This window comes from Nomascus leucogenys, chromosome 8 (genome assembly GCF_006542625.1).
Source record: "Nomascus leucogenys isolate Asia chromosome 8, Asia_NLE_v1, whole genome shotgun sequence".
Classification (NCBI taxonomy): domain Eukaryota; kingdom Metazoa; phylum Chordata; class Mammalia; order Primates; family Hylobatidae; genus Nomascus; species Nomascus leucogenys.
This window is the reverse complement of record NC_044388.1, coordinates 68,514,538-68,530,431: the sequence shown is the minus strand read 5'-3', so window position 1 is coordinate 68,530,431 and position 15,894 is coordinate 68,514,538. Positions and strand designations below refer to the sequence as shown.

The window sequence follows — 15,894 nt, the reverse complement described above, 5'->3', positions numbered from 1 at the left end:
CATTTATAATCCATTCACTTTTAAGAAAAATTGTCATAATATACAACTTTTAGGCCACTATAATGGTGTGGTTTTTCTCTCTGTCTTCATTCTTGCACCACAATTTTTGGTCTGCTGTCATTATCAGAGGTGGTCTCCTTGGGGCCACATCATTCTGGATTTTCTTTGCATTGCTAGCTCTCGGAGTAGACAGGAATGCCAGGTCTCAGACCCTTTCCCCCTTGCAGCTGAATGGGAGGAGGGGCATGATTCTCAACATGCAGTAGCATTGCGTTCCTAGCCAGGTGATTTATGTTTGCTGTTGGTTTTGGTTTTCCACCTGCCACAGGGCAGACAGAGTCCACTGGAGAGTTTGGGCAGGAGGGGTTGTGTGTGTAGAGCAAGAAGCCAGAGATAGATGGAAACTGACCACCTGCCACCCACGTTGGGTGGAAACTAGGCCAGAAAGGGACATGGGGGAAGCCCCTAACATCTTTTGCCTGAGGATTTTTGCATGTGGATGGCCTCCAGAGGGAAAGTGATCTACATTTTAGCTACAAAACATGGTGGAATTTATAGGGAGGATTATATTTTCACTTTTCTTTTTTTTTTAGCATTGAGACAGCGCTACTTCAAAAGGCAGACAAGCAGAAAGAAATAGAAGCATGCCACTGTTATCTAAGTAAATTACATCATATGTTCAACTTAAACTCATCATGCTATTTGGTTATTCAGGTCAATCAGATTCAACAGATATTAATCGAGGGCCACTGTGGGCAAAACACTCATTTTTGTATAGTCCTAGAGGATCTGGGGTCTCCTGTGGGTGGAAAGCCTTGGCAGATGCTATAGGAGCAGGGCCAAGGTCCAGCGTCAGTTCTGAATGAACAAATAATGCTTTTACTATTGGTCACTGCATGTGAGGCAAGAAGCAGTCCCCGGTCAGGATGGACCACATTGTAAGTGGACAAGGTCCAGCTTTCAGAATGAACTATCTGAGTTTTGGAAAAGCAGTATACATGATCTGTAAGCTTCTCTTTTTTATATAGATGATGTCAGAGAGAGTTCAAGTGTGTTATGACTTTCCCCTTTTTCCCACTAAGATTCTTCTCTCCCTCCAAACTCATGGACTGGCTGCCTTGGAGTTTTGTTGGGTAAACGTCCTTTAGAGTGGTCCCCCTTGACCTTCGGCTGCTTACTAGTCCCCCTAGCTATGCGCCAAAAAACAGAATCCTTCCACAGTGGACATGTCTTCAGGATAAAGGGCTAAGTCATTAAGTTAGGTACTTATTATAAAAGAAAACCAGAAGGAGAAAGTTTACATTTTCATCATACATTTGATATAGAATAAGGAGCTAAAGAAAAACAAGGAAGTCTGATTAGTTTAAGACACCTTGAGGCTGGGCTTATAGCATTTTATTAGCAGAAGAAATAGATAAATAAAACTCCTTGAGGTTTTGAAATAAAAACTCACAATAAAAAGATCTATTTTACATCTGTCTTCCTTCCTCCTACTCTTCTCTCCCTTCCTCCTTCCTTCTGTCCCTTACAAACATATTACATTAGGCCAATGTGTGGCCTATATATGATTTTCTTATGGTTGAAAACACTTCAGAAAAAAGTGGCACTTAGACTTTCTACCTTCTTTAGTAATTCTGATCCTTGTATGTTTGCATCATGGGTTTTTTTGTTTTTTGTTTTTGAGATGGAGTCTTGTTCTGTCGCCCAGGCTGGAGTGCAGTGGTGCGATCTCAGCTCACTGCAACCTCTGCCTCCCGGGTTCAAGCAATTCCCCTGCCTCAGCCTCCCGAGTAGCTGGGATTACAGGCGTCTGCCACCATGCCCGGCTAATTTTTGTATTTTTAGTAGAGACAGGGTTTCGCCATGTTGGGCAGGCTGGTCTTGAACTCCTGACCTCAGGTGATTTGCCTGCCTCGGCTTCCCAAAGTGCTGGGATTACAGGCATGAACTGCCATGCCCGGCTACATCATGCTTTTTATCACTAGAACTTGGATAAGACCTTTTTTTTTTTTTTTTTTCCTAATGAGAAAACCCAGGTAATAGGTTATTGTGGGATGTCCCTTCCTCAGTGGTTGATTTGCTTGCGTCACTGCCAGTTGGGTGATATTTGTTTCCTTTCCTGTATTGTGATGCCTTCATGCATAAAATCTCTTACTATTCCAGAAACAATTGGAAACATTGGAACCTGAGTAGCTATTTATAGAGTTAACTGCACAAGACTGACCTAGTTTTAGAGGGCTACGCAGTGAAAAGATGACGATTAAATTTAAGCTGTCCCCGTAAAGGCACCAAATTCCCATGATTAAACTTTTCCTGGGGCAAATCCCTTTTTAGAATATTTAATTATAAAATTCAGATGGCTTAAAAAATTTTAACCAGAGTAGAAGGGAAACCCACAAAATGTTCCTTCAGTTTTCTTGTAATTTGAAAATACATGTTGAAAAAAATTGAGACTTCGCAAGCCAAGTTTTAGTTGCAAAGTGGATCTTATGAACAGCAGAAAATTGTCCTGTGTAGGATGGAACAGCTGATTTGCTCTCGACTGTGAGTAGTCACTATTGAAATACCGTATCTAACCTGCTGCCAGGGAAACTGGGGAGAACTTTCCATTACTCAGGGTATTTTTAAAGCTAATGATAGGTGTTATTTTCTTCTTTCCAGACTGCCACAAGTTTCAAAATGTACTTGGAAAACTGGAATATTCAGACAGCTACTTGGCTAAAGTGGTAAGAAAAACAAAAACGACCTCATTAGGGCACTGGGATATGTTTGGAGGGGAGTCAGTAGATGTACGGTGGGAGTCTGCTTGTGGCAATGTCATCTGACACTCTAGTTTTGTATTAACATATGTGCCCCATAAATGAAAAAGTAGAAATACAGTGATTTGCGAAGGTCATAATGTAGCATATTTATTTTATATCCTTGAATGCTGCCATTCCTGTATACCAGGCCCTGGTTTAATCCTCCATCAATCCCATGAGATGTTGGGGGTCATTACCCCCATTTTGCAGATGAGGAAAGTGAGACCCAGAGAGGTTATGTCACTTGCCCAAAGTCACCCAGCTAAGGGATAGATACAAGCGCAAATGGTCTAGTTTCAGAATTAGATTTTTTTTTTTTTTGAGAAGGAGTTTCATTATGTTGCCCAAATTAGAGTGCAATGGTGCGATCTCTGCTCATTGCAACTTCTGCCTCCCAGGTTCAAGCAATTCTCCTGCCTCAGCCTCCCGAGTAGCTGGGATTACAGGTGTCCACCACCAAGCCCAGCTAATTTTTTGTATTTTTAGTAGAGACGAGGTTTCATCATGTGGGCTAGGCTGATCTCGAACTCCTGACCTCAGGTGATCTACCCACCTCAGCCTCCCAAAATTCTGGGATTACAGGCGGGAGCCACTGCACCCGGCCCAGAATTAGATTCTTGACCTCTCTGCTGTGCTGCCTCTTACCTAAAGGGAGAGTCTATTGCTCAGATGTCAAGGAAGGTTAATGCCTGCATCAAATCACCGATGATTGCAGTGTTCACCCCTAGCAGTAAATGCTTTATGGTATCCCAGTTGTTATTTTTTTTTAAATTTATATTTTTGTTGATATTTCCCTATCCTTTTGTTTTCCTACATGTTTCAAAATTTAAAACGTCATTTACTACAGAAATAATAATATGCTGTCCTTAAAGCAGCAAGCTCTTCTACCTAGTGATATGCCTATCATAATGAATACAGGGAGAGTGTGAAAATATTAAGCTTTGAAGCAGATTCCACTGTTTTGATAAGCAGCATCTTTCATGGGTCAAAACACTGGGGTAAGAGAAGAGACAGAGTGTGTAGTAATTCCTCCAAAGTAAACTCATGCAGTATTTTCTGATAATTGATCTGTACATAGTCATCTTGAAATTTTGGCCTCAACATTATTGCTATTAATTAATTTTGCAAATGATTTTAGCATGAACTTCCATTTCTATAGACTGAGTACTCCCAATGTGCTGTGTCATCCTGTGTCCAAATGGGGTCTCAGTCTTGTGTTCATCTCTTCAAATGCATTCTTTTTCTTCCTACGAAGAGAGAACCATAGTGCTTAGTCTGTGTTTAAATCGGTTACTGTTGACCACCCATACAGTGCTGGGTTGGTGTTAACTGTTTGAATTTCAATTTTATTTTTTATTTGGGTCCTCTCATTTAGTAAACCAGATGGTGGATTCCTTAGAGTGCCATTGGCAATTCCTAGACTGAGTTTTGGGGGGAAATTCCCTATCACTTTTTTTTAAATAAACAAATCAGAAAGCCAAAAACCTTCAGGGTATTTGCTGACGTTTTCTTGATTGTCACAGTATCACTCTTTAAGGCAGATTCATGGATTGAAGTCTGATGGACACTGTGAGACCTGAAGAGGTCACATAACTGACACATTGATTTTGTGATGGAGTCATTGCCAAAGGAGATGAACAGGGTGATAGTGCTGATTAGGTTAGATGGCACAGGAGCCTGGTGGGAAATCCTTATTTTTACTAAATAAGGATATTCATTTCTAAAGACCCTGATTCCAAAATTGTTAATGCCAATGGCACTTACTTAAGCACCCCCAGTAGATGAGGCCATTGGTGGAGTAAGCGTCTGTAAGGCAGGAACTCCTGTTGGGTGGAAAGTGATCACTCAGACCTGTAACAGTTACAGTGTAATGGGTCCAGATCATTTAGTCTATGGAGGTTAAAAAGGTATAACATCTCCTCAAAAGGCTGAGCTGTGAATTGCCTATCTGGTAATGCTTAAGGAAACCAGGGCAGTCCAGGCTGCTTGGATTGCGCTGCAAGTCCCCGAAGACGGTTAAGGAGGCATCCCATCAGTAACAGACCAAATGATTTCTGCATGGTCTTATCCAAGAAGCAGCAGCTGTGCTTAGAAGTTTCTGGTATGTTTCACCTGTGTCTTATTCCTTCCTCTCTTCACAGTGTGTGCTATCAGCGGGTTCCATGGTACCCCACGGTGCTAACCTTCATCCTGTCTGCTTTGTGGCATGGTGTCTACCCTGGATACTATTTTACCTTCTTAACTGGAATTCTTGTCACATTAGCAGCTAGAGCGGTAAGTGTCCTTTAGGCCTAGGGTCTTTCCCCTTAGTAATCTGATGCCTGCATGTTTGTTATCTGTTGGGTCCTAGTAGGGGTTGGGGGTGGGATGTGAAGGTGGGAGTGATGTTTTGAAAAATCAAACAATATGCAAGAGTCTTCCCATTAGAGAAATACTGCAATACGTAGGAACCTCTGGAGTCATTACAAAAACAGTTAACCATTGTATGTTCGTAGTTTGTGAAACAAAAGGAATTTTAGGGACGATGTTTAGTACCCTAAGAGATGAAAACATTTTTAATTGTTAAAGTCTGTGAACAGTCTACTAATTACAGATGATGATGATTATTAATTAATGTAGGCACCATAGGACTTCAATTTGCTTATACTTTGCTTAATTTCTCATTTCATTGCCCCAAGCCTAGAAATAACTCAAAATCTCTTGAGCAGTCAGTGAAATAGCAGCCACGGAAAGTGAGTCTGTTGGAGATTAACCTCATGTGTTCACATGCCCAACACAGTTAGCTTAGTATGTGTTTATGACTTTTGTAAATTTGGTTCTCTAGGATTTTTCAAGAGCCTGTAGTTTCTCTAGATTGTTCTGCAATTTGCTTGTTGTAGAGCAGGATAATAAAGAATAAAACTCTCCTCCAAGAAGGAGACGAACATGCATAGAAGTAATTGCGATTCAGTGCTTTCATTGCCAAATACAGGAGTTTTGTATTTAATTTTATTTTAATCTTTGATTGTGATTGTGGCCTTCCTTATTTCTGATGCCAAGAGTTTTTATTGATGTTGATTGAGCCATATTTTGGATGTGAATTCAGGAGCCCCCACATTGCTATCCACTCACCCTTTAATTCATTTATCCTTTGAAGATTTCAGGAGCCCTACTGTGTGCTAGTCAGTGTTCTAGGCGCTGGGCTACCACAGTGAACAAGACAAGAGTCCCTCCCCTGAGGATCTCGTTTTAGTTAGACACAGGTGTGCTGGAATATATATATATATGAACAAAGTGGATTACTGTTCATGCTGGCTGGTATACTTTTGAAATTAAGTGCATATTGTACATATTTGTACATAGAAAACAGGGGAGACATTTTCTTCTCTCCTGTTCGTGTAACTGTTTAGATTGCAAAAGAAAACTAAAGAACAAGTGGTCAGGCCAAATTAAGAGATAAAACTCAGAATTCTGTTTGCTAATATATCCAGACTATTATTCCCTCAGGTGTCTTTTACTCTGTGGTCTCAACTGGCATAAAGGCTCAGATTTGTGTAGAGCTTTTCTTTTGGATGGCCTGGAGACACTATTCGCAAACGAATTAGGTAGGGGATAGAGAGGAGAGAGTTGATAGAACAGTGTTTTTATTTTGTCTAGAAGGAGATTGAACTCAGCAGTCATAAAGTGTCTTTGGGCCCTAGAAGGGAGCCGGTAAAATCTCATGCCTGATGTGCAGCATTGCTCAATGGGTGGACCCCGGTCTCTGTCCTGAGGAACTTAGGGCTGAGAGGCAACCTTGGGCACTGATGCGTCTTCTGCTTTGGGGCTGACCTGCCTATCACCTTCCCATTGTTTTCAGCTCTGCCTTTGACCTGAATCTGGAAACTGGGGGTATTTCTAGAGGCAGGTCTCGTCATACGTGTCAAAAGATCTACAAATGAGTGTATCCTTCGACCTAGCATTTTCCATTTCGAAGAATTGTCTCTTTACCTAAGTCTCAGTTTCTTTATCTGTAAAATGGGAATCATGATGCTAACATAATAGGCTTGAAGAGAGAATCAACCAGAGATGAGCCATGCAAAGCATTAGCATAGGCTCGGCACAGAGTAAGCACTCAGTAAATGGTAGCTGCTTGTATTATTAGTAATAGTAATATTATTTGTGTTATCATTACCTGAAGGAAGTAACTAGGAAACAGGGCAGAGATTTATTTACAAGGATATGCATCACATAATTGTTTATAATAGCAAAATGGGATGGGAAGACAAGCTAATTTTTCCATAATTAACTTAAAATTATATTGGAGATTAATATTTACTGACACGGAAAAAAGTGCATGATATATTACTAAATGAAAAAATGAGGTAGAAATTATATTGGTACCATTAAGAATATTAACATGGATACATACGAATAGAAAAAGCTTGGATGGCTCTGTGCCAAGTTTTTAAGTGATGCTTTCTTTTGGGAGGTGTTAAAAAAGAAAAAAAATTTTTTTTTGGTTTGCTTAGTTGTTTGACCATTTTTCTACAGTGAACATGTATTATTATTATTATTATTATTATTATTTTAATAAGAAAAGTTGGCCAGGCACAGTGGCTCATGCCTGTAATCCCAGCACTTTGGGAGGCTGAGGCACGAGGATTGCTTGAGCCCAGGAATTCGAGACTAGCCTAGGCAGCAAAGTGAGACCCACATCTCTACAAAATTTTTTTAAAAATTAGCTGGGCATGGTGGCATGTGCCTGTAGTCTCAGCTACTTGGGGGGCTGAGGTGGGAGGATCACTTGAGCCCAGGAGTTTGAAGCTGCAGTGAGCTATGATTGCGTCATTGCACTTCAGCCTGGGTGACAGAGGAAGACTCTTTCTTTAAAAAAAAAAAAAAAAAGAAAAGAGTCCTGAAGGTATTTGTAGTGAAAAGTACAACTCAGATGTTGGTTATCTTCTGTAGCCCATGTTCCTGTGGCATACTATCTGCATGCACAGAGTAAAAGTTGTCATTTGTTTTTCACCCCCTCCTCACTACTGTTGCCTGTGTTGGCCTGCAGGTCAGGAACAACTACAGACATTACTTCCTTTCTTCAAGAGCTCTCAAGGCCGTGTATGATGCAGGCACCTGGGCTGTCACTCAGCTGGCTGTCTCTTACACGGTGGCGCCCTTTGTGATGTTGGCAGTTGAACCGACCATCAGCTTATACAAGTAAGTTTCCGTTGTTCTCAGTTGCCATCTAGTAAACGACTCTGTTTTCACTGTGTTTGACTTAGGAGGCAGTAAATTGAATGAAGCAGTCCTAAACACTTCTAACTGGGGCTTCAGTGTGGGAAATGTACATAGAAGCTTTAAGAGGAAATGGGTGTCCTGGAGATGCCAATGTACAAATTCCAATACATATGAGCACTGTTGACAGGATATCCCTTAAGCCATTCAGAATGTCACTCAGGGGCCCCCTCATGGCAGTATATTTTCAAGGGATGGACCCTGATTAAAAACTCAGAGGGTAAATTTGCTGCCCTTAGCTCTTTCTCCTGGGAGGTAGGCTGTACTGGGGACTATGAGGTGTCTGAGAGCAGGACAGAAATTGAGGCAGAAGCGGGGAGTGCAGCCGAGGCTGTCATTGCCTGATCGAGTGATGTGCTGAAGGGCTCCCTGGTGAGGCTGGTGGGGGGTTTATGCTGCCAGTTGCACGTGTTGGAGGGGTGTATGTGGAATTGAGGCTGGAGGAGGAGGAGGCTCGCACCACAGACCAACCTTTGTAGTCAAACACCTGTGCTCCAGGTGAACTGCAAACCTCTAATTGCTGACTTTTATTCTTCCACAGTTATGTGTAATGAACTGTATTTCTCCACTGTTGTGAAGTGGTTGAGCACATGCTCTTGTGAACTGATTGTGTGTGATCTTTGATAAGTTGTTAACCTCTTTGACCTGTGTTTTCTCAACTGGAAAATGAGGCTGAGAAGAAAATTCACCGCAGAGCACCGTCTTTAGTACTGTAATGTTAGAATTAATGAGGTAAATGTGCAGAGGGCTCTGGCCAGTATCTGGCATATAGTCTGTACTCAATAAATGCTACCTTGTATTATTTAATGAGTTGCACAGGCTTTTCTAGGTTAACTTTGGAACATCGTATCATTTTTTTAAAAGTTACTTAGAAATAAACAGTGCAAACACACCTTCTTCCTAAGTTGGGAATTCCCTATAGCCGATGGAGGGGTCATGAATGGATTGAAGAATTTTTTACTACTCAATACGTGTATCAGTGTCTATAAGTGGGATGATTTTTTTGAGGCTATAGAAAGAGAAGGTTGAGGGAACCATATAACACTCATCAATGAAGTCCATTGTGTCACAATATATGCTTTTATACTACGACTTAGGTGATAAGAAGTTATGTCAACATAACGTGGAAGCTGTACTGGTTTATACCCAAAGTTTTCTATGCAAAGGGGTGCCAGAAGAGTGGGAAGAGAATTATAAGCTTCAGCCAAAAAGAAGCCCTCAGTTCAGCTGCTAGAGAGGTAGGAGGCATTTCAGTCCTACATGAGAAACCCAACAAGTGTGGCCATTGAGCATTTGAAATGCAGCTAGTGGGACAGAGAAACTGAATTTTCAATTTTATTGAATTTTAATTAATTAGAATTTTAACAGCCACGTGTTGCCAGCGGTTATTCCAGATTGATTACACCTCAAACAGGAGCCCCCTTCACTGGGGCTCCCTCTTCAGAGAGGCGCATCCCCAAGCCGGCATTCTGACTGTTTCTGCCTCCTTGTGCCCACCTAGGGCAGCCCCACGTGCTTCCGGCTCCAATTTCATTCCCATTTGTCAGTGCCCTCAAGCCAACATTTGCCCTTTTGTCTTCTGCATTTTTAACATACCCAGAAGCAGCCTTTGGCGCCATTGAGCTGTCTGCAGAGGCTGTCCAAATTGTCTCCTTTAGAGCTCTGTTTCTGTTACAGACTCCTCCTAGGTTTTGAGTTATCTATTTCTAACATGATTTTTTTTTTCCTGTAAGCCCTGGTATTCTAAGCCCCTGATATTGCCTCATACAAGATTTTTAAGGAATATATTGATCATGTTATAGCAGAAGTGCCTGTATTCCACTCAGTATCATGTAATACCTATAGTGTGCTGGGCATTGTGCTAGAATCTGGGGCTAGAATGGAAAGCAAAATACAGAAATCATTTCTGCTCTCACTGGGGTGACAGCTTGATGGAAAAGACAGGGAGTAATTGACAAATGTATAAATACATGCTGAGATCATACTCTGAGTGAATGGTATAGAGTTTTAAGAGAGTATGTAACAGGAATCTGCCTCAGCCTAGGCACTGGGGGCATCTTTTTGAGCTCTGTCCTGGAAGTTGTGCAGTGGGAGTGAAGCAGGCTCAGTATGTGTGAGCGCGGTGGGCGAGGCGGGCATTGTGGGCCGTGCTCCAGACTTGGAAACAGCCTGGAAAAGCCCCGTCATGCAGCCCCCCATAGTGTAGCACGAAGCTCCGAGCACTGAAGACCAGAGAAACGTGAATGTGGGCAGAACATAGAATCCAAGGTGGAGGGAGGTGAGCTGAGGAGAGCGGTGGGGTACGTATCAGTGTCCCTGTTTATCGCATGAGGAAGTGCAGGCTCAAGAGAGGGTGAGTAACAAAATTTACACAGCAGCTAAATGTTAAACCTGAGTTTCAGACTCAGTGTTCCCTTAATAGCAATATCAGTAGTGGAGTTACTAAAAAGTTCTTTAGGAGAAGTTATTTTGGATGCAAACTACTACTTGGGGGTCACAAGAAGTGATTTGCTAGTGATAATATTGTGTTTAACCAACTAAAGCATAACAGCTAGGCCTAGGCAGGAACTCAGGGGGCAGAATTAAATTATCAAGTAGCTTTTCACTTCTTTTTAAAATCAACCCAGAATATTTTTTTAAAAACACTTGTTTAGGATGAAACAGGAGTTGACATTTTTTGAGTCAAGTAGGCCTATTTTAGATGATCCAACCTAGTGTATTTTCTGGTTTCTAGTTATTTATAGAATTTAAGTTTCCTGTCTAGATCAACGCTGTCCGATAGGAGTTTCTATGATGGCCGGGCGCGGTGGCTCACGCCTGTAATCCCAGCACACTGGGAGGCCGAGGCGAGCGGATCATGAGGTCAGGAGTTTGAGACCAGCCTGGCCAGCATGGTGAAACCCTGTCTGTACTAATTATACAAAAAATTAGCTGGGCATGGTGGCATGCACCTGTAGCCCCAGATACTCAGGAGGCTGAGGCAGGAGAATTGCTTGAACCCAGCGGGTGGAGATTGCAGTGAGCTGAGATCACAACATTGCATTCCAGCTTGAGTGACAGAGTGAGACTCCATCTCAAAAAAAAAAAAAGAAGTTTCTATGATGACAGAACTGCTCTACATCTGTGCCATCTGAGATGCTGGCCACCCAACATGTGTGGCCATTGAGTATTTGAAATGCAGCTAGTGGGACAGAGGAACTGAATTTTCAATTTTATTGAATTTTAATTAATTAGAATTTTAACAGCCACATGTTGCCAGTGGCTATTCCAGATTGATTATACCTCAAACAGTGTTTTCATAATCTTTTAAGAAAATCCCTGAATCTGGTGAATTAATAAAATTGCATAGCTTTTTAGTGAAGGCAGGCCTGGTTGCGTTCCAGAGCTGTTCCTCCCCTTGGGCTAAATTCAGTAGCTAGCAGTAAACCACAGTTGTATGCAAACCCTTTTCTCAGTAGATCCTCATTGTTTAACATTGAAATTTCACTTGTACTTCGTTGTTAGGTGTAGTCAGTGTTCAGTCTAGAGTGGCTTCAGATCTCAGCCTTGGAGTGCTCAGTCTAACTTCTTTAAGTTGTAAATGAGCCCAAGTGAATACTTAAATATGTTATGAAAGAACCTTTCTATGAAATCATTTTGAAAATCAAATTCACATACATCATTTTGTCTTGAACTGGATAACTCTTTCTTAAATTCAGTGGGTAATAACGTTAGAATTTGTTTTTCTATTTGTTTTTTGAGTTGGGGTCTCCTCTGTTGCCGAGGCTGGAGTGCAGTGGCACAATTGCGATCTCAGCTTGCCCTAGCCTCTGCCTCCTGGTTCAGGTGATCCTCCCACCTCAGCCTCCCGAGTAGCTGGGATTACAGGCACGTGCCACTGCACCCGTGTAATTTTTTTTATTTTTGTAGAGATGGGGTTTTGCCATGTTGCCCTGGCTGGTCTCAAACTCTTGGACTCAAGCAATCTACCCACCTTGGCCTCCCAAAGTGCTGGGATTACAGGCCTGAGCCACTGCACCTGGCCAGAACGTTAGAATTTGCGTAGAAACTTTCGTAGATGGCAAACTCCTTGAGAGCAGGAACCCTGCCTAATTCATCTTTATATCTGGGTCCTTAGGTCAATGCCTGACATGATCAATAAATGTTAGTTTAGTCTTTCCATAATAGATGAAATATTCCTTAACATTTTAGAGAAATACGAAATGTCGGAAGAGGTTACTAAACCTCACTAGGTGCTTTCCACTTGATGCTCACAGTAGCTGGATTTTACCTAATGTAATTGTTCCAGTGTAGATTTGGCCACATATGAAAGATTAAGACAAAGCTCAAGAACAAAGTATAACATATTTTGGATGTGCATATTTTGAAAGCTGGAGTTACCTATGGCTAGGGTGTGCCCATGAGAATCCCAGTCTATACCTGTTAAACCACCGTGTTTATCTGTGGAGCGCTTTTTCCACGCTCAATAATGTCTTGGTTTAGACAGTAAATTAGATGGTCACTTGCTGTTGCTGCTTACCCCTTCCCTGGTTAAACAGCTGTTAATCATGTACTTGTCTTGTTTCCGTTCCCACATGGGAAAGGGTGGAGGCTGATGCCTTTTTGTAGATCCAGTTTATTGTTTTGCATATCCTAAGCAGTAAATGCGTATTGAAAGAATAAATGAATGCATGTATGTTTGCTTCTGTTTGAGCTCTTCGCTATTCTGTAAATATTGTCAGGGAGGCATTCCTCCTGCTAAAGATGGGGAAGTTTCGGGGCATATGTGAGTTATCTGATTCTAATGTGCCTAACCTTGTAATCACAGAAGTTGGGGAATGATGCATAAATCAGTTGTGCTTTCCTCCCTCCCAACATTATTTTCCTTTATTCTTCAAAAAACATTAGGGAAAGTATAAGTTGAACCTTTCCAAATGGATCTAGAGCAGTTGTGCCAATGCAGCTGTTTCTAATTACTTGCATGTATTGATATGCCCAATATTTGTGGGATATCTACATTGTGCATACTGCTGAATACTACGCTTTGCAATAGAAGTCCACAAACATCAAAAGCAAAACTTGTTTTTTATTATTAGTTTAGATGACAGTTATTTTTAGGGTTATGGACTGGATTTTCAAAATTGGGATTCTTCTGGCTCATAAGACACAAAAGAAGAACCTTTTATATATGAATAGAGCAATGGGTTAAAGTGTTAGTTGCATTGTGTTTAAGGAATAGGATGTAGTCATACGTTGCTTACCAACAGGGATATGTTCTGAGAAATGCAGCGTTAGGCAATTTCATTGTTGTTTGAACATCATAGTGTGTACTTGCACAAACTAGATGGTATAGTCTACTATACACTGAGGCTATATGGGATAGCCCACTGCTCATAGGCTGCAAACCGGTACAGTATGTTACCATGCTGAATACTGTAGGCAATTTGAACACAATGATAAGTATTTATGTATCTAAACATAGAGAAGGTACAGTAAAAATCTGGCAAAGATAAAAAAGGATACACCTGTATTACCATGAACGGAGCTTGCAGGCCTGGAAGTTGCTCTGGGTGAGTCAGTGAGTGAGTGGTGAGTGAATGTGAAGGCCTAGGATATTACTGTGCACTACTGTAGACTTTAGAAACACCATACGCTTAGTCTGTACTAAATTTATTAAGAAAACTTTTCCTCAATAATAAATTAACCTTAGCTTACTGTAACTTTTTTTACTTTATAAACTTTAAACATTTTAAAAACGGACTCTTGTAATAAAACACTTTGGTTAAAACAAACATGGTGGCCGGGCATGGTGGCTCATGCCTGCACTCCCAGCAGTTTGGGAGGCCGAGGTGGGCGCATCACCTGAGGCTGGGGGTTCGAGACCAGCCTGACCAACATGGGGAAACCCTGTCTCTACTAAGAATACAAAATTGGCCGGGTGTGGTGGCACATGTAGTCCCAGCTACTTGGGAGGCTGAGGCAGGAGAATCGCTTGAACCCGGGAGTTGGAGGTTGCGGTGAGCCGAGATCACACCATCGCACTCCAACCTGGGCAACAAGAGTGAAACTCCATCTCAACAACAAACAAACAAACAACAAAACCAAAACAACAACAACAAAAACATGGTACAGGTATACAAACATTTTTCTTTATATTTTTGGTAAGCTTTTTTCTATTTTGTTTTTTTACTTTTGAAACTTTTTGGTTAAAAAATAAGACACAAACACACATCAGCCTAGGCTACACAAGATCAGGATCATCAATATCACTGTCTTCCGCCTCCACATCTTGTTCCATTGTGGGAGGTCTTCAGAGGCAATAACACGCATGGAACTGTCATCTCCTGTGATAACAGTGCCTCTGGAATCCCTCCTGAAGGACCTGCTTGAGGCTGTTTTACAGTTAACTTTTTTTCTTAATAAGTAGAAGGAGTACACTCCAAAATAACAATGGGAAAGTATAGTATTGTAAATATATAAACCAGTTACATAATCATTCATTGTCATTATCAAGTACTATGTATTGTATGTAATAGTATGTGCTAGTCTTTCATTCAACTGGCAGCATAGTATTGTTCGCACCAGCATTACCACAAACACGTGAGCAATGCATTGCACTATGATGTTACGATGGCTATGACGTCACTAGGTGATAGGACTTTTTCAGTTCTATTATAATCTTATGGGGCCATCATCATTAATGTGGTCCATCATTGGCTGAAATGTCATTAAGTGTCATATGACAGTATTGGGTTTGAATTTGGTCTTAGGAGTCCTTAGACTTTGAATATTGGGGGTGTCTGGCTGTCGTGGGGTTAATTCTCTGGGTTGGCCTGTTATATCAATGGGACAGTACCGTGTGTATCCACAGATGAGCCAGTTGGTTTGCCCTGCCCAGTTTTGTGGTTTCAGTCTATCCGTGACCCGCTCACCTACCAAAGGGAATTATCTGTGGAGCGGATTGAGGGAAGCCTGAGTGTAGACAGGTCCCCTACTGCCAAAAGCAGTGCTCCCACTTGTCATACTGTAGGTGATATAATTAGATGATGTTTCCCATCTACATCCTTATTTGAAATATAATTTTTGTATATTTTTATTCCCAGGTCCATGTACTTTTATTTGCACATCATAAGTCTCCTGATAATACTATTTCTGCCAATGAAACCACAGGCTCATACGCAAAGGCGGCCTCAGACTCTGAACTCTATTAATAAGAGAAAAACAGATTGATACCTCCAAGAGAAGCGAAACAAGCAAAACTGCAGAACGTTCGAAAGATGAGATGACAAGCCTTCAAGGGTTCCTCCGGTGGCTTAGAGGCAATGTTTACATGCATCTTTATTTTGTTCTTTTTTAAAGTGCAGGGAGTATTTTTATAAAGGCTTTTTGTACAGATAAATCGGCCATGTCCAGGTTATTGGTTTTGATATTTTATAGGACATTTGAGTGGTGTGGCGGTGTGTGGAGAATGTGCCAGAGCTGCAGAGACAGTCCATTCCAGGCTGCTGGCTTTTTGCCCTTCCAGCATGTTTTCTAGCTACTGTGACCTGGATGCTGGGAACCCAGGTATCGGCTCCAAAAATTAGAAGGCGAGTGCTGAGAAGATTGGTCACAGGTTTCTCAAATCAGAGTATACTCAGACATGGTGGTTCCCTGGGAAGCCCCAGACCCTTTGACTTGTGACATTACTGGTTTGCAGACATAATAACTACACTCAGAGGACCATGGAGGCAGAGGGATCATGGTTTCAGGGCACTGAAGACTCTATAAGCCAAGAGGACTAGTGCATGGACTGAAAGTCAGACATGCCCTCAAATAGGCTGCATTTTTTTTTCCAGGAATGTAAACTTTCCCCTTT

The 15,894-nt window shown here is 41.5% G+C and overlaps 1 protein-coding gene across 1 annotated transcript in view; it reads left to right on the top strand.

The window, feature by feature from the left end:
* Positions 1–15,357, top strand: part of MBOAT1 (membrane bound O-acyltransferase domain containing 1) — a 114,182-nt gene extending 98,825 nt beyond the window's left edge. Inside the window, exons 10-13 of the mRNA XM_003263553.3 lie at positions 2,662–2,726; positions 4,943–5,075; positions 7,828–7,979; positions 15,140–15,357. Coding sequence (XP_003263601.2) covers positions 2,662–2,726; positions 4,943–5,075; positions 7,828–7,979; positions 15,140–15,266 — 477 coding nt within the window. The 3' untranslated portion in view covers positions 15,267–15,357. The remainder of the gene's footprint in view (positions 1–2,661; positions 2,727–4,942; positions 5,076–7,827; positions 7,980–15,139) is intronic.
* Positions 15,358–15,894: the final 537 nt, after the last annotated feature.